Source organism: Amblyomma americanum, chromosome 1 (genome assembly GCF_052857255.1).
Source record: "Amblyomma americanum isolate KBUSLIRL-KWMA chromosome 1, ASM5285725v1, whole genome shotgun sequence".
NCBI classification, from domain to species: Eukaryota; Metazoa; Arthropoda; class Arachnida; order Ixodida; family Ixodidae; genus Amblyomma; species Amblyomma americanum.
The window spans coordinates 335,057,224-335,080,377 of record NC_135497.1 but is presented as its reverse complement, the minus strand read 5'-3'; the positions used below and the strand labels follow the sequence as shown (position 1 = coordinate 335,080,377).

The 23,154-nt window shown below is 50.8% G+C and overlaps 1 protein-coding gene across 1 annotated transcript in view; it reads right to left on the bottom strand.

Moving 5' to 3' along the window:
- Positions 1 to 23,154, bottom strand: part of LOC144121112 (protein argonaute-2-like) — a 52,093-nt gene that overhangs the window by 12,580 nt on the left and 16,359 nt on the right. The window contains exon 2 of the mRNA XM_077654067.1: positions 994 to 1,198. Within this exon, the coding sequence (XP_077510193.1) occupies positions 994 to 1,198 (205 nt within the window). The remainder of the gene's footprint in view (positions 1 to 993; positions 1,199 to 23,154) is intronic.

Sequence of the window (23,154 nt, the reverse complement as noted above, 5' to 3'; positions counted from 1 at the left end):
GCTTCGCCTCCATCGAAATGTATTGCAGCTGCCCGGTCTGATTCGAACCACTCATTTAAGTACGGTCTTTACGTCAAAAACTTCGGTTTTAAATTTCAGCCACTCGCCTTGTCCTCCTCATTGTTGACCAAGGAACCCGTAGCGGTTCCGAAACGTTGTTCTCGATCTAGGCATTGTCAGCAGCTAAATCTTACGTTTCACTTCCAGAGCGCCCTATACGTCATGCACTACCACGATGCTTGCTACCCACAGCACTTTTCAGCAGTAAAAACTAAGCCCTGTAGTCGGCTGGAACTCCAGAAAGAAGCGACGGATGCACTTCAAAGGACGCCTTGCAGCCTACGGCGTCGGCCGATTCTCCGGGCGCCGCTGTCAATCTGATCAAGCGGTGGTTCATATCCTTTCATATGCCACTCCCTGAGATGTCACACAGGTCCAAGAGGATTGAGTAACCATGACGTCATGGGAACCAGTCGACGCCATTGGCTGGAGGGCCTCTATCGAGAGGCACATGCCGCTTCTTTCTTCAGTTGTATTATACCGGAGTTCGGTTCTCGTACCGTCCACTTAAGTCGATGTTTTGGAGAGGTGAGGTTTCCTCTTGCCTTGAAGCTAACAGCTGAACCTCTTTGTAACGAAGCGGTTTAATACGAAACAACTTATATAACGAAGAAATTATGATTGCACGTGGAAGCTCGGCCATCAGGGGCTATAACAAAGCTACAGCTATAACGAAGTAACCGCCGGAAACCTTCAACTTCGTTGTAAAGAGGTTCAAATGTATTTGGACCGCTGGCATAACGAGATGCACAGCATGGTTTATAACGAAATAATGAATATAACGAAGGAATTACGATTCCCCTCGGGAGCTCCTTCAACAGTGCATATAACGAAGCAACAGCCGTGAACGAACTTTCAGCTTCCTTATAACGAGGTTAAACGAACTACATGGCATGGCTCAAGATGAAGCCCTTTTCGGAAAACAGTACGCACCTTGATCCTGACATCGTCGCCTGAAGTGGCCTGGTCGCCAGCTGCGGGGGTCTGCTGTGTCACCGCGACGGGCGGCGTGCTTGGTGGCGACGGTGGTAGGGCAGCTGCTGCCGGCTGAGTGCCACTCACGGCGGCTGCTGCGGATGCAGGCCGGGGGCTGATGAAAGCTACCTTGGCGGAACCCGCGGCGGCGGCGGCCCCGTAGCTGGGACGGGAGGCGCTGGGCTGAGCGGTGGGGTGAGCGCTGGGATCCGCGGCCGTGGTCGGGCCGCCGCTGACGGCGCGCGGCTGCGGGCTGGCCGCGGCGCCCTGCTGGAGTGCTTGCGCGAACGAAACCCACGAGGGACCGGCGGGCGACGGAGCAGGAGGTGTGGCTTGGTTGCCACCGCTGGCCGAAGGCACTGCTGCGAGCCGAAAATGCCAATTTAACGCCGGCTCTATATATCGGCTGCGCTTGCGATCATATCGATCGTTACGACACGCATATATACACTGCCGAAAGCAGAAGACTGGACAGGCGTCGCCGGAGCTCCGTTGGTAGAGCACCGGACGCGAAATTCAGAGGTCGTGGGTTTCGGATCCCACCGGCGGCATGTGGTTGTTTTTCTTCTGCTTTTTAATGAATTATCTTTAAAAAGTTTCGCTTTTTATGAGGGTTTAAGGTCGCAAAGAGACTATTTAAAAAGTCATTGCCATATTAAGCCCCCACTGATGAACACCACAAAATATCTTTTTTTAAATTTCCCTATGCTCCTTGGTTCGGTCACTGTTGGCTTGCGTCATGTATTTCTTAACGAGCCCCTTTCGTCCCCTTCCCTTGTCTGCTCAACGGGAAAAAACATCTGGTATACAGTACTTAGTCGATGGTTTGATGGAATGCCGTCTGGTCAGGTCAGCAGAATGAATCTTCGGTTTACTGACCATGTGAAAGTGGTCAGCTGACTGCAGTTAACATAGTTGGCATGGTCAGTGACCGAAAACTCAGTATACTGTGGTCGAGAGAACAGGTCGGAACAGCCGTCCCAACTCAGACAGCTGTGTAAGCCGATAATGGCATGCTCCGTGACTAAACGCGACTAAACATGCAGCTCCCCCAAACAGCGTCGTATAGCCCTTGCACTGAAGAACTTAGTGCGAGGCAATAGCTGTCGCGCAGGGTCTTAATTTTCACACAAATGTGATCAGCCCTCCCCCCACCGCAACGAAGAAGCGGCAAACGACAAACCCCGCCGCGCGTTCAATATACTTGAGACACACGCGCACGCTTTTCGTCTAGCTGTATACGTGAGAATAAAAAAAATTTCTAAAACAACAAAAAAAACAACTTGGCTAACCCTGGAATTCAGCGAAAAGGAAGGACGCTTGCAAAGTGCCTCAGGCTCGTCCATGGCAGCGCCTGCATTCACGGCCGTTCTATATTATATACACACACGACATGGCTTAGACGTAGTATCAACCAATGTCAAAGAGCAGAGGTGAACTAAAGGTCATGGGTAAAGGGTCAAGAGCGACGCCATAACTGTACCACGTACGGTCATACACGGCTAACGTGGTTGGGCTGACGGTCGCCCAAGGTTATTCTCCGGCCTATGCGATGAATGCTTTACCAAACGTGGTGAAACTTTTCGCTTCGTATTCAACTGCAGTGACTTCTTCAGTTTCATTCCGTTTAGGGCGCAGCTCGCCCGTCCCTGCGTTCCGCATCGTAGTCGCTGTAACATGCTACCTGACAGATGACGTGTTACGGAGTGTGACAGGTGACGTGTTGGCACGAAGTAGCAGAGCGAAGCGCCACCTGACACGGCGAGAGGAATGGACAGCCGGAAGGCGGCTGCTACGGGACGATGCCGGAGGGGGGCTAGCAACGTAACACGACACCTGCCAAGCGGTAGCTGGCGGCTTGCGGAGACCTGGGCTGAACTTTCGAATTACCGTCCGTCGAATCAGCCTTCAATTTTTTTCATTTATATATCGGGCGTAAAGAATGCACGTTCCTTGCCGCGGATAACGCTTGCTGTCACGGAGAATGTCAGCACATGCTCGCTGTAGGAAACGCGCTTCCCCAATTCCCTTCCTTTCTTCAAAATCGACGGAGTCCGCAACATCGTGAACGACAATGCCAATGATCACAATGAACGCGACGGTGGCGGCTAAGTGACGTCATAGCTCTCACATGGTTTCTCCTCGGTTCAAGGTCAAACTCGTCAAGCTGTTAAGCCGCCTTGACTTCACCCGGCAGCCCCCCCCCCAAAAAAACAACAAAAAAAACACGCAGTCGCGAGAAATAGCGACCACAATCCGGGGAGAGGTATTTTTTGAAAATTGGCTTTTGAGGAAAGAAAATAACGCAGTAACCGTCTTGCATATCTCGGTGGACACCTGTACCACGCCGGAAGGGAAGGGATAGAAGGAGCGAGTGAAAAAAGAAAGGAAGAAAGAGGTGCCGTAGTGGGGTCTCCGAAAAAGTTTTGACCACCAGGAGATATTTAACCTGCACTGACATCGCACAACACTCGAGCGCCTCTGCATTTCGCCTCCATCGAAACGCGGCCGCCGTGGTCGGGTTCGAACCCGGGTACTCCGGAACAGTAGCCGAGCACCCTAATCACTGAGCCACTGTGACGGGTAATGCGGATAGCCCAAGCCAAAAATGCGACGGTAACAGAGTAATGAACAGAAACACGATACCCGAAAGACGCGGGTTCGGTGGCCGCGGCGGTCGAATTTCGATGGAGGCGAAATTCATGAGGCCCGTGTTCTGTGCGATGTCAGCGCACGTTAAAGAACCCCCAGGTGGTCGAAATTTGCGGAGCCCTTCACCACAGCGTCCCTCATAGCCTAAGTCTCTTTGGGACGTTAAACCCAAATAAACCATAAAGGAATCGTAAATGCGCTGAGGGGACTGGGGTGCGGAGCTGCAGAGAGGTTGCTGTGCACCAAGAAGAACGGGCTAAAACGAGACAGCAGCGGTCGGAAACGTGCCGTGGATCAAGGCACTGACCAAGCTGAAGAGCGTTCCACAGCACCCGTCCCGTGTCAGGTCAGCAGCATGGACGGAACACACAGGCGCACGGGCGACGCGTGCAGCAGCGCGTGCTCGAGGAGCGTCGAGACGAACAGTGCGCGTGCGCAACGCGAACGTTCGGCAAGGCATTCACGGCAGGAACGCGCCGCCGGTCACAAATGCGCGGCTCGGCTGGAACCCCTTTTATGGGTCCTCTCAGAAAAAATTAAAAACAAAAGATGACGTGAAGCGAAGCGACGCGATCCTTTGTATTGGGTTATGCGCTTCAGTTAGGTATTTCACATAACCTGTTAGCACTGACGTTCGTAGCATGCCTGGAATTTGGTAATTTTCTTCATTCCGCATACATTCTACCGTATAGCAATGCTACCGCAACATCAAGTATTCCCGAGACTGCAGCATCAATGCAAAACGTTGGTTGTCATAACAAAATAGCCTAATATTAATGATATCTAAAGAGTGCATTGTCCACAACGCAGGTTGGAGCTTGAGCAAGCTGAAGGCTTCGCGATTTCACTAAGCGTGCGGGCTTTGTTCGAACAAAGCAAGGCTATTGTCACAGCCTGAGGGCATCGAGCCCAATACTGGCGTTGCATATGGCGACACTGTACGAACCACGAGGACCGGAGACGCGAAGTCGTACGCAGTCCAAAGGCCACTTCACATAGGAGCGGAAACGCTAGCAATTTGTGCCGCCGCGGCGCACAAAGCCGTTTCGAGCGGTCGCGGCGCATCTAACGGCCAGAGGAAAGAGGTTCAATAAATGTGCAAATTCTTCGATGCAACGCGCCGCTCTATCGCTCTGCTCGCTCATTTGCTTGCACGTGAACCCACCTTAACGCGATTAGAAGGCTGCCGAGGTCGCTTCGGCTCAACCGAACCAGGTTCTTTTTTTCTCTCAAGTCACGGTCACTCACGCTCACGTAAAAACGATGGTGCATAATAGCGAAAACAAACGGGTAACGAAGCTCGTGCATTTCGTTCAGGCTTCTCGCAAAAATATGCTTTAGAACACAATCATCGTAGCCCACGAGGTTAGGCCTAAAGCGACCACTATGTGACGCCAGATGAACAAAGGGATCGAGCACCCAAACGAGACAGCGGCGGAGGCCACAGAACCGGAAGGAAATTCGCTACGCACCTGGAGGTCCAGCAGCTGAGTCGTTTTTCTTCATGTCTTTGCGCTTTCCTTTCCCCATTTAGATAGCGGGGCCACAAACACAATTGGCAATCAACGGAACGGACGTCTTGACTGCCTGTCGAGCCCCTAGAGAAAGGCAAAATGGCTGCGCTGTTTCTCTTTTATAGAGGCCTTTTCCGCTCTGCGATTGGCTCATATGCGACGCCACGAGCTGCACGTGTTCCGCCGTCATTGGCTACGCTTGGAGACGTCATGCGCGTGCCGGCGCTTCTGCCTCCATGAAAGCATAAAGAAAAAAAGACTGTATGGAACCAAAGGGAATTGTATGATAACGCTTTACCACTGCTCCTTATGGGAACGCAAGGTCCCGGCGCGTCTCGAACACGCGCGCTGAGGAAGTCGAAGACAACAAGTGGAGGGTGACTCCGCTTCGAAACCCAATTATTCCTAGAAGCTACTTTGCTCAGAGGGTGGTGGTGGTAGTGGTTTTATTAAAAATAATAGTAAAAAGGAAGGAAAAGTTTTTTGCTAGCCCCGGCATCTGCCATCGATACTGAAGCACCTGAGCTGGGGCAGCGGAAATAAAGGACAGCAGGCAGAATGAAGAAATGAAATGAAAGAGGTGAGGGGACAGGAAGAGAGGATAGGGGGAGAAGTAATATGTACAAACTATATACACAATCGCTTCTCGGCCTTTTGGCTTAGATTGGCGCTCAGACCGTCAGATCGTGCTCGGCCTGCTGTGTTCCTGCGTGCGTTCCGGCCGCCGGCTTGCGTCGGTGGCCGGTGTTCGACCACCAAGAGTGATCTTTTGTTCCGGTGCCCTTCGGCTGGCGGGCGCCTCAACATGGTGAGCCAGCCACCTACAAAGGCCCTTGCCTTTGATGTCGTCGTCCCTGAGGGGGCTAGTCCGGAGGATGTCGTCGACGCGACAGCCTCCGTAGTTCGTTTGGAAGAAGTTTACTGTGTCCAGCACTTCGGTGGACGCAACTACCAAGTTACCGTAAAGAGTGAAGCCGCCATGGCTGCCATCGTTGATGCGTCTTGCCTCATCATCGGCAACGAACGCGTCCCCATCGTTCCCCTGAGCCCCCAGGTGACTCAGGTGACTGTTCTTTTTCTGCCCGCCCGAGTACCAAGTGATGCCCTTGCCAAGGCTCTTTCTCCTTATGGCAAGGTGCTGCACATAAGTCGCGGCATCATGGGGTCGCGTCCCACTGTCACCACCGGGACGTGGTATGTCCGAATTGAAATGAAGCCCGAGTCGCCCGTGCCTAACTACATCAAGGTCGCTGGCCACCGCGTGACATGCGATTACAAAGACATGCAGCGTGTTTGTCGACGTTGTGGGTCGACATCACACTTCAGAGCACAGTGTACGGCTCCGTTCTGCGCCCGCTGCGGCGTCTTTGGGCACCAAGGCCAAGGTTGTGTGCTGCCGTGTCGACGTTGTGGTGATCCACACGCTACCGTGGCATGCGCGATCAAGCCCTCGTACTCTGAGGCTGCGGCCCGACCTGCACCTCCACCGGCTGCACAGGCAGCCGATGAAGCCATCAAGGAACGCGGCGTTTCCGACACCAACGGCTTTGTGAGTGGTTCCTCGGCGTCTCTGAATGTATCGGTGGAGGAAGCGGTGCCTACGGCTGATGCGTCCAGTGATGCACCTCGCAAGCCGGCATTAAATGTGCCTGCTATGTCAGCCTCAGTCTCTCCAAGTGTACCTGCCGCTACGGAGGCCGAGCCCATTGCGCCCCTGCAGGTCTCTGATGCTGGGGACAGGCCGCTCTCGCAGCCTGCGCGGCAGCCTGCAGCCAGCGTTGCGGTTTTGAGCGACAACGCCAGCGTATCTGAGGCCGATGGTGACGAGAGCAGCTTGTCGTCCTCAGCTTCTTCAGTCAACCTCGTCATCGACGAGACTATCATCGTGCCTGGGCAGGAGCCGAGCCGTCGTCGTCATCTCCTTCGTCATCGCAGTTTAGTGTCGGCACAAATATTTCGCCTGGGCAGGAGCCAAGGCCATCTCCTGACGTGGAATCTGTGCAGTCGCCGTCCTCTTCTGCGTCGAGGATTAGCGCCAGCACTTCTAGTACTCTCTCTTCGGATGTTGAGATGGTCGCTTTGAGCTCCAGCATAAAGCGTCCACATACGTCAACTACGGACTCGGACAACTCTTCTGGTCGGGCAAGGAGGCCTCGTGCCTCCTCTGGTCCGACTCTACAAAAAAAGTGAGATGGTTTGGCGCCGTTCGTAGCGCGCATTGTATTGCTTAGACATCACAACTCGTTGTTTTTTGGCTTTTTTCATTACCAAAATGGCTACACTTAACATCATCACGCTTAACGTGCAAGGGTTTCGCAATGTTATGAAGCAGACCGAGGTGGTCGCTTTCGCTCGTTCATCGGGCTGCGATATCCTCTGCCTGCAAGAAACTAATTTTTTTCGCCTCAGTGACGTGTTGGAATTTAAGCGTAGGTTTGGTATTGATGCTTTCTTTTCGTACGCTAGCACGCGTTCTAGCGGAGTTGGCGTTCTTGTTCTGAACCGAATACTTCTGCGAGACCATCATGTTACCTACGATGCGCTTGGACGCGTGCTGGCGTTCGACTGCACGTTTAACTCACTTCGTCTGAGACTTCTTTGCATCTACGCACCTGCGCATTCTAATTTGGTAAACTCATTTTATAAAAATCTTGATGTGTATTTTCTTGGAGGACGAAACGTTGTGATGTTGGGCGATTTCAACTGCGTGCTCGATACGGTCGCTGATGTGCAGGGCCCTGGCAGAGGCAGACCAAGCTGGAATGCGCGCGAGTTGCGCCGCCTAGTCAACCAGTTTCTGTTAACAGATGCTTATGAGCTCCTGCATGGCGGCGTCTTTGTGTGGACTTGGCGTCGCGGATTGTCGTCAAGCAGGCTAGACAGGGCGTACGTACCGACGGGCCTTTCGAGGACAGTGGGTGCTGCTAATGTAATAACGCTGCCATCCTCACCAGTACACATATCAGACCATCGCCCCTTTCTTCTGTCGCTCAGGGTTCCGGCGGCTGCAGTGTCTCCTTTCAGACCATGGCGTTTGGATGTACGCATCCTTCACGATGCCAGCACGAGAGAAGGACTAACGCGGGCCTTGCGGTTTTCGGTTGTTGGGGCCGTGCCTGGTGACTGGGATCGTCTGAAGGAGCAGTGGCGTCACCATTGCGCCGCTTCTGGTCGAGCCCTTAGAGCTCGCGTCTCAGCTGAGGTTCGTGTTATGACGGCGAAGCTCCGTATAGCTCAGCGCACCCCGTCGCCATCGGCGCTTATGTGTGCATGGAAAGAGGAACTTTCAGAGCGTCTCCAGCGTCTTTTACGATCGTCCTCTCTGACAGCGGCCGCATGGCGTTGTCGGCGCAATCCAACTTCTCATCCAGAGGTGCTTCGGTTTGCACGCCAGGAGCTGTTGTGCGCTCAAGGTGCCCCTGCTTATACCTCTTCCGTCGGTGCTGTGGCCCAGCCAGTTGGCAGGAATTTCAGTGCGTTTTTCGTCCATTTCAGGGATATTGCTCAGTCGCACTTTTTGGTTCATCGCGATGACGTTTCCGCACACCCTTTTTTTGCAGGCTTGCCGCAGGTTGCGGATGAACTTCATGATGGCCTTATGGCTCCGCCAACAACAGACGAAATCAAGGAGGCGTTAGATTCCATGAAACGAGGCTCAACGCCTGGGCCGGATGGTCTTCCTGTGGAGTTCTATTTACAATTCTGGCATATAGTAGGCCCCATTTTCACGGAAGTGATAAAAATCTGTTTCACTCGGAATGTCCTTCCTAATTCATTTAAAAGAGGCCGCATCGTTCTGATCCCTAAAAAGTCTTCTTTCTCGACATGTCCGGCAGATTGGCGCCCTATCACCTTACTAAATACAGATTCTAAAGTATTAGCAAAATTACTCGTCCGCAGTTTACGGGCTCTTCTCCCGTCCCTCATTTCCTGCCACCAGGTTTGCTCCATTCCGGGCCGTGAAATACATAGTTTATCTTCTGTAACGAGAGATATCCTAGAGTATACTATACGGCGGCGCGCACAGGGTCTTCTTGTTTCTCTAGATCAAGAGAAGGCATTCGACTTTCTAGAGCATGAGTATATTTACGGTACACTGGATGCTTTCGGTTTCCCACCTTCTTTAGTGCTACTTATTAAAGAGATGTACAGAGATATTTCAAGCACTCTGTTCCTCGATGGCTGGGAAAGTACCGCATTTGATGTTGGTCGCGGCGTCCGTCAAGGTTGTCCGCTCTCCCCTCTTTTGTTTGTCTTAGCATTAGAGCCTTTCCTTTTGGCAGTCAATCACCATTCTCTCATTAGCGGTCTGGCATTGCCAGGCAGTGAGAGTGTACGCGTCACTGCTTATGCAGATGACATCACGCTATACATAGCTGATGAACGCAGCCTGCTCGAAGTTTTAAACGTGTTTCGTGAGTACGCCTCCTTGTCGGGGGCTGCTCTTAATTATTCCAAGAGTCATTACTTTTTTGTATGGTCACCTCAGAGACGTATAACGAGTACAATACCTTTGCAGTGGTGTGAGCAGATGCGCATTTTAGGAGTGACCTACGACTGTGCTGGAGTATGGGATGGTATGTGGTCTTCGGTCGTAGAGGGTATTACAGCTCGTGTGCAGAGGGCACAGACCTTTGACCTTCCTCTGCTTGAGAGGCGCTACCTGGTTCAGTCGGTCGTGCTGGGTGCCTTTTGGTATCTTTGCCACATTGTTAAACCACCCCTGCGCGTCATAAGGCGGGTGCAGACTACAGTTTTTTCTTTTTTTTTGGTCAGGCGGAACCGAGCTTGTGGCTCGTGCTGTTCTTGGACAACCACGTGAGAGAGGTGGTTTTGCCTTCCCAATGTTGACCATCACGTCCTCACTGTTAGCATTGAAGTGCATGTTGCGTATCCTGCTGGGGGACGCGTCTCCGGCGCGAACCCTGGCGCGGTACTTTTTGGGCCCTTCCTTGCGCTATTTGGATCCCTCGGCCCCAGTTAATCATGGTCCTCAATCAGAGAAGCCTACCGCTATATATACTACGGCAGTGGCCTTTTTCAGGCATGCAAGCGCAGTAGCACCTGACGTCAACATCCTTACAGACCGTGTCGTGAATATTATGGGCTCGCTGTTGTTGCCTGTTGTGCCGGCGGCTCGCCGCTCACCGATGCGCCGCGTTCAATGGGCGCGCATAACATCGACGCCTCTCCCAGACCATCTACGTGACTTTGTGTGGAAACTTGGTTGGGTAGTGCTGCCTACTTGTGATCGGCTGGAGCGGTGGGACGTTTTACGCTCCAGTACCTGTCCGAATTGCCCGCTTCCGGAATCTAATCGCCATGCTACAGTCACCTGCATGGTAGCACGTGTCTTTTGGCGCGCCGTTCATGCGGGATTCCGTGGGCAGGGCATTTCGAGCTTTGTCTCCCGCGGCCGCTTCCCCAGCGGCCGTTTTGCTCGCCTGTTAATTTTTGCAGGTCTTTTTAGTTTATGGCGCAATCGATGCACCGCGGTCGCTGGTGGCTTTCGACGCCGAGCTGTGTGGCCAATACTTGGCCGTCTTAGAAGGGAGCTGATCAGTTTCTTGTCAGAGGAACTCTTTTTCTTGGGAGAGGAAGAGTTTCTCCGGCAGTGGTCATGCCCATTCATTTCTGTTAACAATGAACGTCTTGTTCTGGTCTTTAGACCAAACTGGCGCTAGGGTCTTCTTCTTTATTCCCCCCCCCCTTTTTTTTCCGTGTCAGATTTTTGCGGTATCACTCACTGTTAATAATCATGCCACGCCGCTTTAAATCGCACACAAGAAATTCCTGTTAGTTATTCAAAGATGTTTTGGCACTCTAATTGGCTCGCCTTACATGCTGAGCGTCATGTCAACTTGTGAATGTCAAATGTATCCGGTAACCTTGGCATGTGTACATATGTAAATAAAATTTTTTCTAAGGGGAGAAGTAATATGTAAACTATATACACAATAAGAATTGTGTCCAGGTTGTGCGCGTGATTAGTTCATTTTAGAGGAATTAAATGACACACGCGCACATCACTGTGTTGGTTACAACTGGAGTGGGGCGTCCAGTTATTAATCGTTCAAGGTAGAACTTGCGGAGCGTTCGGTCACTGCGTGTAACTACCTGACGGAGAACAGACGGGACGTCAAGCCCGTGTGTTCGAGGAATGCACAGAGGCTCACCAAAGTTCGCTCACGAGTGCGCGCACTGCCCTGCGGCCACAATAGCGTCTTGATGGAGTCAGGTAGTATGCCCTGCGCCCTATAGGCCGCGAGCATATCGCGACGAGCATCGGCGAACGCGGCACAGAGAAGGAGCAGGTGTTCTAGTGTTAGCGCCGCATCCGTCACACACATCACTCGTCGCGATTCTGTGATGCACCCGTCGTTCCCCGGGCCACTCGCAGCCAATGCGCGCGCGGAGGATCATTGCACGTTGTGACCGTGTAAGTGCGCGACAGCCGGTGACACTGTCGACGCGCTCACCTCCCGCGATGCGTGGGTCGGGGTGCTGCTTTCGGAGATGGTCGTGGATGGCCGCACGCACGTCCTCCAGCGCAAGGGGCAGATCGCTGGCAGGTAGTTGGTGTGCAGCGGTCGCGAGGTCGTCAGCTTCTTCGTTGCCGGCGATGCCGCAGTGACCGGGCACCCACTGTGCACGCACAACACAACCTCTCTGCGCGAGGCGCTCGATGCGCAAGCGAATTTTGTCGCACTACTAGGGTACCGCGGCCGTTAGATTGCAGGCGGCTGAGGGCGGCGCGGGAGTCGCACAGCAGAGCACTCCTGGGCGGCGGAGGGCCGATGGTGAGCAGCAGGTCCAGCCCGAGCCGGATCCCCATCAACTCCGCCGTGGTGGAGGAGCCCAGGAAGGCGGCGTGTTGCTGGCTGTGCAGTCGCAGGGCGGAGATGGTGGCCGCAGCAGCAAGGGAGCAGCTGTCGTGAGCCACTGAGCCGTCGGTGTACACGAGGAGATGGTCCTGGAGCTCCTCGTGTATGACGTCTCTGGCCAGCTGCTGCAAAGCACAGAGGGGTGTGCTCCGCTTTCCCGATATGCCAACGATCTCTCGCTGTACCTCCGAGGCAGCAGGCCAGGGCGCGCAGGAGCCGTAGGGGGGGTGGGCCTTGGGTCAATTGCTCATACTCGAGCAGCGCCGCGCCCATTCGTGAGCGCGGGTGCGAGCGCAAACACTGCAGCAGCGAGCCTCCGTCCGGTGCGCGGTGAAGCCAGGCGACACTGAAAAATTTTTTGGGGGGGAAAAGAAATGGCGCAGTATCTGTCTCACATATCCGCGGTCCCCGGAACCGCGCCGTAAGAGAAGGGATAAAACATGGACTAAGCGAATCATCGAGGAAAGAGGTGCCGCAGTGGAGGGCTCCGGAATAACTTGGACCAACTGGGGTTCTCTAACGTGCACTGACATCGCACAGCACACGCGCGCCAATCTCAGAGTTTATGTCCTGTCGTTGCGGTGGCCATTGCTCTCAAAGGAGGCCCCGATGCGCGATTCGCGGTCACAACCTTAGCACTCGCTCGATAAAGAGAAGCCGCCACACTTTGACGTCCCCCTGAGTGCGAGACGACAAAAAAAATCAAGTCGGCGACGCTAGCCCAGGCTTAGCTCAGTCGGAATAACTAATACGCGTCTCGCTGGCGACCTCCGACATCGGCGTTTGGTGGTATTGTAAGATTATCGCAGACATCCATGTCTGAGGATATACATTCCCTAAGGTTTCCATGTTGTTGCGATTACAGGATAATAGAGGAAAGTGCACGGGCCTGCCGACGGGCTCCAGCTATGCCTAACCACTGCCGCGTGCAAACAAAGGGCAGTTCAGAGTGCTGTCAGGGAAACTACTGAGAGGAAAATGGTGCGCTGCATCAACTGCGTCCCCAGAAGCGTCAGCGGCTGCATCTGCAAAAGATCCTCCTTTTCATCCCTGCTCTTCAATGCCGGAAACAGCTGTGGCGTAGGGCGTTTGGAACACTGTAGTGCTGCGTTTGTATCTAGTGTATCGGCGCCCCTTGGATTGTTACGCTGTTCAATCGAGTAACTGTACTTATTTCAGACACCTCAGGGGCTGTTTATATCGAAAAACGCCCGTGTGCTGCACAACATGAGTCCTCGTTGAACAACGCCAACCGATCGAAATTACTGCGTAGCCGTCAATTACGCTGCCTCTTTTGCACTTCTTTATTTTTCGCTTCCTCTTTCGTTCCTTCGCTTACAGCGCGGAGAAGCCACGGAGGAGTGTGTTATCTAACCGTTCCCTTTCCCAGCCTACGCTAACTATACCGACACCCTGCCTGTTCAGAATAGTATAGCGGGGTTATGCGGCCACAGAAGTTACAATCTCCGAGGCACCGTTTGCCAGGGCCACGGGTCACTTTATCGCTCAAGGACATGTGGATGTTCCCTGGTCTGCAACTTTCCTGTTATCCAATATTGCGCCGACAGCACCACCGTTTGCGCAAAGGATAGCCCTCCACAAATCTACAGCTGAAAACACCCACCACACATGCGATCCAGAGAAAAACCAAGAGGGAACAGCACGGCATTCGAAGCTAGGGATGACGGGTAGAATTGAATCTGAACAGTGTTGCGGCTACTGCGAGAGATTCGAAGAAACGCACAGTTGAAAGTGGCGCACTGTAGGTTTAACGAACCGGATGACGGGAGACCTCTCGGGAGCGGACGCCCCCGCCGAGGCGCCTCGCCGTACGCGGAGATTACAAACTTTCATCGCGGGCTAAGTTGCACGTATCCCGCTCTTCACCCCGACCTGGACAGGGCGCAAGCCACACTCAGACGCCTACAAACAAAGGCCATTCTTGGCCCCTACCGATTACGTTTAATCACCAACGGTGAATATGACCCTGCATGCCCGCACTGTGGCGACGGGACGCATGCCACACAAGACCATATATTATGGGAATGCGCTAGCAACCCCGCTCCGACGACACTCTTGCCTGCCTCCTCGGCGGATGAATGGGACAAACACTCGACCAGTTCAGGAAAAACAACGCAGCTGGCCCTCATCACGCGAGCTCAAGAGGTCGCCCTCGGCTTGCTGCCACCCTGGGCTCGCGCCTGCCCCAACTAATCCCTTCCATTTTGTGGCAATAAAGTTGTAACCACCACCTTATTGTAGTAGAACCCACGCTTCCAACGGTACCAACGCTTCTAGTTTCGAATGGACGCTGGATTGAAAGCGGGTTGTTCCACCGAGAAGTGAGATGATTCCTGAATAATAATTGCGTTTTTTTTTGAGGGGGGAGGAAATTGTGCATTATCTGTCGCTTATATTGTTGGAAAAATGAACTGCGCCGTACGGGAAGGGATAAGGGAGGGAGTGAAAGATGAAAGGAAGAAAGAGGTGCCGTAGTGGAGGGCTCCGGAATAATTTCGACCACCTGCGGATCATTAACGTGCACTGACATCGCATAGCGCACGGGCGCCTTAGCGTTTTTCCTCCATAAAAACGATTACTTCACCATTTCCTTTGTGGTGGTAGTGGTTTTTTATAAAATAATATAAAAACGAAGGAACAGATTTTTGCCAGCCCCGGCATCTGCCATCGATACTGAAGCACCTGAGCTGTGGCGGCGGAAATAATGGATAGCAGGCCGAATTGAAAAATGAAATGAAAGAGGTGAGGGGAGAGGAAGAGAGTATAGGGGGACCGTTTCCTATCGTCAAAAACAATTTTTCATAGCGGCATAGGGTCTCAGCACCTTGCGAACTACACGACATTCGAACAGGAACCGTCTGGAAGGGTGTTGCGGCAGCACAATGCTGCGCCATTGGAGTTCCACCCTTATGTAGCGTTCCTAACGTCAAAATTAAAGCAAGAAATCAACACTGCGGCAATGATGCTCCACCATAATCTATTGTTCCTAACATTTAAAACTAAAGAAAACTTCGTCACATGGCGCTTCCTTGAAGCTGGCTTTGCTGTGGTAGGCAGGAGTGTTGGATCAAGCTTCATCTCTTTCCCGAAAACGAGCGGCCGAGACTGCGAGCTAATTTCGACCACCTGCGGATCTCTACGTGCACTGACATTGCATAGCACACGGGCGATTTAGCGTTTTTCCTCCAGTGTGCTTTTTCGATGTCAGTGCCCGTTGAAGATCCCCCGGTGGTCGAAATTATTCTGGAGCCCTCCACTGCTCTCTGTGCTCATCTCTGTGCTGATAATAATAATTTGTTTTGGGGGAAAGGAAATGGCGCAGTATCTGTCTCATATATCGTTGGACACCTGAACCGCGCCGTAAAAGAAGGAATAAACGAGAGAGTGAAAGGAGAAAGGAAGAAAGAGGTGCCGCAGTGGAGGGCTCCGGAATAATTTCGACCACCTGGGGATCATTAACGTACACTAACATCGCACAGCACACGGGCGCCTTAGCGTTTCTCCTTCATAAAAACGATTACTTCGCCGTTTCCTTTCTGGTAGTAGCCGTTTTTTTATTACAATAATAGTAAAAAGGAAGGAAAAGATTTTTGCTAGCCCCGACATCTGCCATCGACGCTGAAGCACCTTAGCTGAGGCTGCGGAAATAAAGGATATTTGGAGGAATTGAAAAATGAAATGAAAAAGGTGAGGGGAGAGGAAGAGAGGATAGGGGGACGGTTTCCAGTCTAAAATTTTGGATTGAATTGGAAAACGTTTATTATCGTCTTGAGTTATAAATCGGTTTGTTGATCTTGTTAGGTGGCCGTCAGTGGAGGCTGGCGGCGACCTCTTCGGCTCTCGTCACCACCTGTACTTGGGTTTCCAGGTTAGAGCTGAGCAACAAGGTCTCCCACGGGCCCGGGAGCGCGAGCCTCTTGAGCGATATTGGTTGGGGATCTCTCGGACAGTCCCAGAAAATGTGGTCTACGGTGGCTTTGTCGCCGCATTTGCTTCACTCCGACTTATATCTATCCAGGTACACATGGCTTAGGACAGCTGGATTAGGGAGAGTTTTTGTTTGAAGTTGCCTCCACAGTACCTCCTGTTCTTTGTTTAGGCTTTTATGCGGAGCAGGGAAGATTAGCCTTTCTAGTCTATAATGCTGAGTAATCTCATGGAAAGTATTAAGACCATCTCTCGTGATTTCGACGTCCGAGTTAGCCTCCACAGCTCGGCCGATAGATTCTCGAGCTTTATCGTGGGCTGCCTCGTTCCCCGGGTTTGACGAGTGAGCCGGTACCCAAACCAATCACACGTCTGTCCTGTCTTCCGGGTAATTCCTGAGAATTCCCAAGGAGATGGGAGATATTCTGCCCTTGGCGAAATTGCCAATGGCTGCTTTTGAATCCCTGACAATCACTTCTGCTCGCGGGTTTGTCAACGTCAAGGTGATTGCCGCTTCTCCGGCTATTTCTGAAGAAAATTTTTCATAGCGCCATAGCACTATTCGAACAGAAGCGGTCTGTAAGGTTGTTGTGGCAGCCCAATGCTGCGCCATTGGAGTTCCACCCTTATGTAGCGTTCCTAATGTCAAACATAAAGCAAGAAATCAACGCTGCGGACAGGAGTCCCACCATAATCTATCGTTCCTAACATTTTTAAAAAATAAAAAAAAGTTGCCCCGTGGCGCTTCCTTGAAGGCGGCGTTGCTGTGGTCGGTAGCAGTATTGGACCCAGCGTCGCCTCTTTCCCGAACACGAGGTAACGCCCGTGTGCTGTGAAATTTCATTGCTCGTTAAAGATCACCAGTTGGCCGAAATTATTCCTGGAGGCTGCGTTTTTATGGAGGAAAAACGCTAAGGCGCCCGTGTGCTGTGCGATGTCAGTGCACGTTAAAGATCCCCACGTGGTCGAAATTATTCCGGAGCCCTCCACTACGGCACCTATTCTCCCTTTTTTCTTTCACGCCCTCCTTTACCCTTCCCTTACGGCGCGGTTCAGGTGTCCAACGATACATGAGACAGATACTGCGCCATTTTCCTTTCCCCCCAAAAACCAATTATTATTATTATTAAATTATTCCGGAGCCCTCCACTACGGGCTTTCTTTCTTGCTTTCTTTTCTCAGTCCCTCCTTTATCCCTTCGCTTAAGGAGCGGTTCAGGTTTCCGCCGAGATTTGATACATACTGCACCATTTCCTTTCCCCAGCAGCCAATTTTCAATTTTAATGGATTGGATTGGATTCTAAAACATTTACCCGCCGCGGTGGCTAAGTAGTTAGGGAGCTTGGCTACCGATCCGGAGTTCCCGGGTTCCTTCCCGACCGCGGCGGCTGCGTTTTTATGGAGGCAAAACGCTGAGGCGCCCGTGTGCTGTGCGATGTCAGTGCACGTTAAAGATCCCCAGGTGGTCTAAATTAATCCTGAGCCCTCCACTACGGCACCTCTCTCTTCCTTTCTACTTTCACTCCCTCCTTTATCCCCTCTCTTACGGCGATGTTCGGATGTCCGCCGATATATGAGACAGATACTGCGCCATTTCATTTCTCCAAAAACCAATTATTATTATTATTATCATTATTATTATTATTATTTTATTATTATTATTATTATTATTATTATTATTATTATTATTATTATTATTATTATTATTATTATTATTATTATTATTATTATTATTATTATTATTATTATTATTATTATTATTATTATTATTATTATGTAAAACATTTATTGCGTCGAGGGCAGATTGCAGGAGACACATACTAGATGGCCGCTAGCCCATGGCTGGCGGCGACCTCATTGACCCGCTCGATTGCCCGTACTTGAATCTTGGGATCCGAGCTGACCAGCACGGCGTCCCACCGCTCGGGAGATTTAACTGTATCAACTCCGCCTGAGGCGAATTATTTGCGCAGTTTCACAGAATGTGGTCGTATGTGGTCCTTTCACCATATTTATGGCAGTTTGGGTCGTACTGGCCAGGGTCCTTGAGGGAAAGCACTGCCGGATTCTGAAGGGAGCGTGTTTGCAGTCGGCGCCAGGTAACTTCCTGCGCTTTTGTTGAAGATCTGTGGGGAGGGGGATATGTGCGCCTCTCCAGCCTAAAGTGATGGGTTTTGTCATGAAATGAGATCAACCCGTTCCTCGTGAAATTCTGGTCGTAGGGCGTCCTCACTGCCCGAATGCGATAGCCCACCCTCTTCGATGACATTATTGCAACCTCCCTCGGCGGAGGAATGGGACAAGCTCTTGGCCAGTTCAAGAAAACAACGCAGCTGGCCATCATCACGCGAACTCGAGAGGCCGCCCCCGAGTGGAGGTCACACTGCCTCGCACCATCCCCAAATAATCCAGGCTTCCATTTTGTGGCAATAAAGTTGTAACCACCACCTTATTGGGGCAGAACGCTACGGCGGTGCCAGCGCTTCTATTTTCGAACGGGCGCTGGTTTGAAAGCGGGTTGCTCCGCCGATAAGTGAGACCATTACTTCGCCGTTTTATTTCTTGAAAACCAATTTTTCGTAGCCCAGCGCTACGGCATCATGTCTCATACTTTGCGAACTACACGACATTCGAAAAGAAGTGATTTTGAAGACTGTGGCGGAAGCACAACGCTGCCCTAACGGAGTTTCGTAGTCATCTAGCGTTTCTAACATAAAAAAAACAAATAAAACGTTGTTTGGTTTGTTTTAAGGTGTTCAACGTCCCGAAACAACTGAGACTATAAGGGACGCCACAGTGAACGGCCTTTGGCAAAAGTATCCAAGAAACTCAGTTTGTTTCTAACACGTGTGGTGGAGCACTTGTCACGTCCTTTCAGCTCTAATTTAGTGCAATGACGACCCTATTCTCACCTTTTGCGGACTTTTTTCGTCTGGTGGTACCCTAAGAGCTTCAATATAACGCTGAAAAGCAAACCCCTTTCCTTAGTTATACACCTCTGGCTAAGAAGACATGTCTGCAGCGAAGCTCTTTGCTCGGCCTGTGTGTGCGTGTGTGTGTGTGTGTGTGTGTGTGTTCTATCCTCCTCTCTTTGTCTCTCTCGCTCGCTCTTGATCCAGCTCTGGACAGCGTAACTATAGGCTAGCTCCGTGGTTTAATCTCCCTTCCTGATCCTCCTCCATTCCAGTTACATTATACTTATTGCACTGGCAAGTAAGTATAGCCTTCAGTACACCATGAAATGCATTCTGAGCACAGAGATGATGTCAACGCCGCGGTGGCTCAGTGGTTATGGCGCCAGAAAACTGATCCTGAGTTCCCGGTTTCGAACCCGACCGCGACGGGTGCGTTTTTATTGATGAAACACGCTAAGGCGCCCGTGTGCTGTGCGATCTCAGTGCATGTTAAAGATCCCCAAGAAGTCAAAATTATTCCGGAGTCCTCCACCACGGCACCTCTTTCTTCCTCTCTTCTTTGAATCCCTCCTTTATCCCTTCCCTTACGGCGCGGTTCAGGTGTCCAAAGATATATGAGACAGATACTGCGCCATTTCCTTTCGCCCAAAACCAATTATTATTATTAGCACAGAGATGAGCACAGAGAGTAGTGGAGGGCTCCGGAATAATTTCGGCCACCGGCGGATCTTCAACGGGCACTGACACCGCACAGCACACTGGAGTAAATACGCTAAAGCGCCCGTGTTCTGTGCAATGTCAGTGCACGTTAAAGATCCCCTGGTGGTCGAAATTATTCCGGAGCCCTCCACTACGGAACCTATTTTTTCCTTTCTTCTTTCACTCCCTCCCTTATCCCTTTCTTTAAGGCGTGGTTCAGTTGTTCAACGACATATGAGAGAGATGCTGCGCCATTTCCTTCCCCCAAAACCAATTATTATTATTAATATTATTATTATTATTATTATTATTATTATTATTATTATTATTATTATTATTATTATTATTATTATTATTATTATTATTATTATTATTATTAATATTATTATTATTATTATCGCAGAGATTCTCAAGAATACCTGTAGAGTCAAAAATGGCGTTGCGGTAGATCGCACAACGTACACGAAACATCGTATTTTTCTTGGCTGGATACTGGCCGAGAAAACGAGGATTCAGTAGGAAGAACTAGACTCCTTGAGACAACGCACCTGGCAATACGCTGGTAATTTTCATGCACGGCTGGTACCAAACCTTTGGTCACATTAAAGGACCCCAGGTGGTCGAAATTTTCTCAGCCCTTCACTGTGGCGTCTCTCATAACCTTAGTTACTTTGGCACGTTAAAAACACCCATAAAAAACCATACCTTTGCTCACAATAAATTATAAAAGGACTGAAAGACGTACAAGTGAGATAGTTTCATCTGTCCTCTCGGCAGCACCGAAGCGCAGCTGTGTTTAAGGAGCTGGCTCGATCGCTTCGGCCAAGCACTAGCCAAGCCTAGTACGGAGTTCATATTTCCCGACGTCCCCTAGGTGCATGTTATCAGACGTCAGCGTCTCTTTTCTCTTACGGTAGTGATACTGAGAAGCTCCGTGATTTCGGCTGCTGGCTGTGTCTTGGAAGCAGGCAAACCCTCTCTGCACATAGGCAGGCCTGCGCCAGGATGGCGGGTCGTGCTTCTGGGAGGGCCAGACGGCCGACGGAGAGGCTGTCTTGGTCTCCCGGCTGAGGGCGCTATTCCTCCGGCGCCAAGCAACGTACCCGAACTGTGCGCATGGGGCGACGCGGCCAACGCGGTAGACAGGCGGACGAGGATTCCGTACGACACCCGCAGGAGTCCCGGAGGGAGTAGCGGCGGGCGGATCTGGTATGCCACGGCGTTCTTTTTATTATTAATGCGAAAGCATTAGATGGTTATGTGGCGTGTTTCGTGTCAGCAAAACATTATCCGCACGATTACGTCGTTCTGTGAACATGGATCTGCAAAAGTTTGGTAATGTTAGAGAGTAAGTGATGAGATCTTGCTGTGGAAAACATTTGGTTGACGAATTGTGATTAGTTAATTAGCTACACTTCGACGACGCGATAGACACGTACGGATGCCGACATAGCACCTGGGCGAGGAAAGTAAATTAAAGTAAAAAATAAAACAGAATAAGAACAGCAAAAATAAAAATATTTTAAAATAAAATAAAATAAAAGGAAAAATAAAAAGGAAAATAAAAACGGCCGTGGCTTAGCTTGGTTACGCCTGGTGATTGCGAAGCAATAGCGTGTCATTCTCGGATAAGCTGGTAGTGTGGATGGTGGTAGTCTTGGGTTACGCTAGTGTTACGGCTTACAGAGAATCATCTAAGAGGAAGTCATCCGTCGAATTCGTGTATGCTGACAAGCATTTCCCTCACCAGCGTGCCCATTACAATATCTTCCAGTATCGATTGGCCGACGGTGCGGTAACACTCCATTTTCTCCACGTAGTAAGATATGCCCACTCGGTGCTTGCAGTAGCTTTCGTTAAAGTACGGTAGCGTTACGCCGTAATAAATGTTGGGGTTATTGTCCCCGTCCAAAATGCGATACAGTTTCTTCTTCTTCTTCTCCTCAAGTAATATGGCACATACCCACGTGGGGGGATTGGCCAAGGTATAGAGTAGAATGCCAATGAAGCATTTGCGCGGGGAAGAAAACGTCAGAAGACTGAATCAAGATTTAAAAAATTGGAAAAATAAAATGAATTCAAGAGGTATGAGTCATCCGGAATAGAATCAATCTAGCCTTTTTTGGACATGCGAAAGAATTTTGTATATAGCTAACAAGATAATCGATTAGTTGCACTTATGTAATCGTGAAGGTAGCCGCATACACTGCTTAACGGGAATCCCTTGGCACTCGCACCGAACGATAGAAGAACTGTAAGAGACAGAGGCAGTCCTAGTCTCGAGAGAGGAACCTCCAGATATTGCTTTCTCTGAACCGCGAACCGCCGGCAAGAGAGGAGAAAGTGATCGATTGATTCAACTTGCCCGCATGATACACAAAGGTTTGTCGCAGCGAACCCGCACCTGCATTAATACAAGTTTAAGTGAGGGATTCGACATCGCAGGAGCGTCATGGACACTTCACAAAGCCTTGACTTACACCACCGGATATTCCATGGGTACTTTAGGTGCTGAAAGTCCACGGTATTGAGCAACGGATCACTCAAAGTGGCTGAAATATGTTAGAACCGCTGGAAACGTGAAGCTACTAACAGAATGAGGTGAGGGACGGGATATATTACAGGTGCGCTGAGAGCTGACCTTGCCAATAAATCAGGCACCTTGTTAAAATAGACGCCTGAATGCTCAGGTACCCAGACCAAACGGATCTCGCGCACTGTGCTCGGAACAAAAAACCTAAGTGAACGAGTCAAGAAAGATTTTTCCTAATTTTGGAGAGAGACAATAACTGAAAGGCAGTCTGCAAGAATAAGAACCCGTGCGACATGTCTGAGAATTTTGAGAAGAGCCAAACCAATGGCCAAAAACTCTGCGAAGAATATAGGAGTATAATCAGGGATACAAACGGAGTAGCTCCAAGCTAGATCCTGCGAATATATGCCAATCGCCGCCTTCCCACAGCTGCCGGAGGCATCAGTGGAGAGACCAGTACGATGTGGAAAATTCTGTAGGTGTTCAGAAAGAAGACCATTTAGGGTATGTGCGGGCATATGCTTCGCATGGGACGGGAAAATAAAGTCGTAATAGAAGACGGGATCAGCCTGCGTGTCAGAAACTCGTTGCAAGGAGATCAGATCAACCTGAAGCGGAGCTAACAGATTCTGCGTGAACCTAGCTTGCGGAAGCTGATAACGTGGCCAGTGATTAGTCAAAAAAGGTGTGGTTGGGATACAAAAATTGGAATACTAACGCCTGGGGCCGGGTCAAAAGACTTGAGGAAAGTACGCACTGTTAGAAGTTGGAAGCGGGAATAGAGGTTGGGGATACGGGCTTCCAGATAAAGGACAGCGTTGGAAGCTGATTTTGGGAGCCCGAGGCATAGCCGTAGGGCACGCCTTTCCAGTAAGGCTAATGGCTGCAGCTTGTAGTTCGCTCTACTAGAGAACAAGGGGCAACCAAATTCCAAAATTGGTCTCATATAAGCCTTATAGAGCAACAGTAGCGTG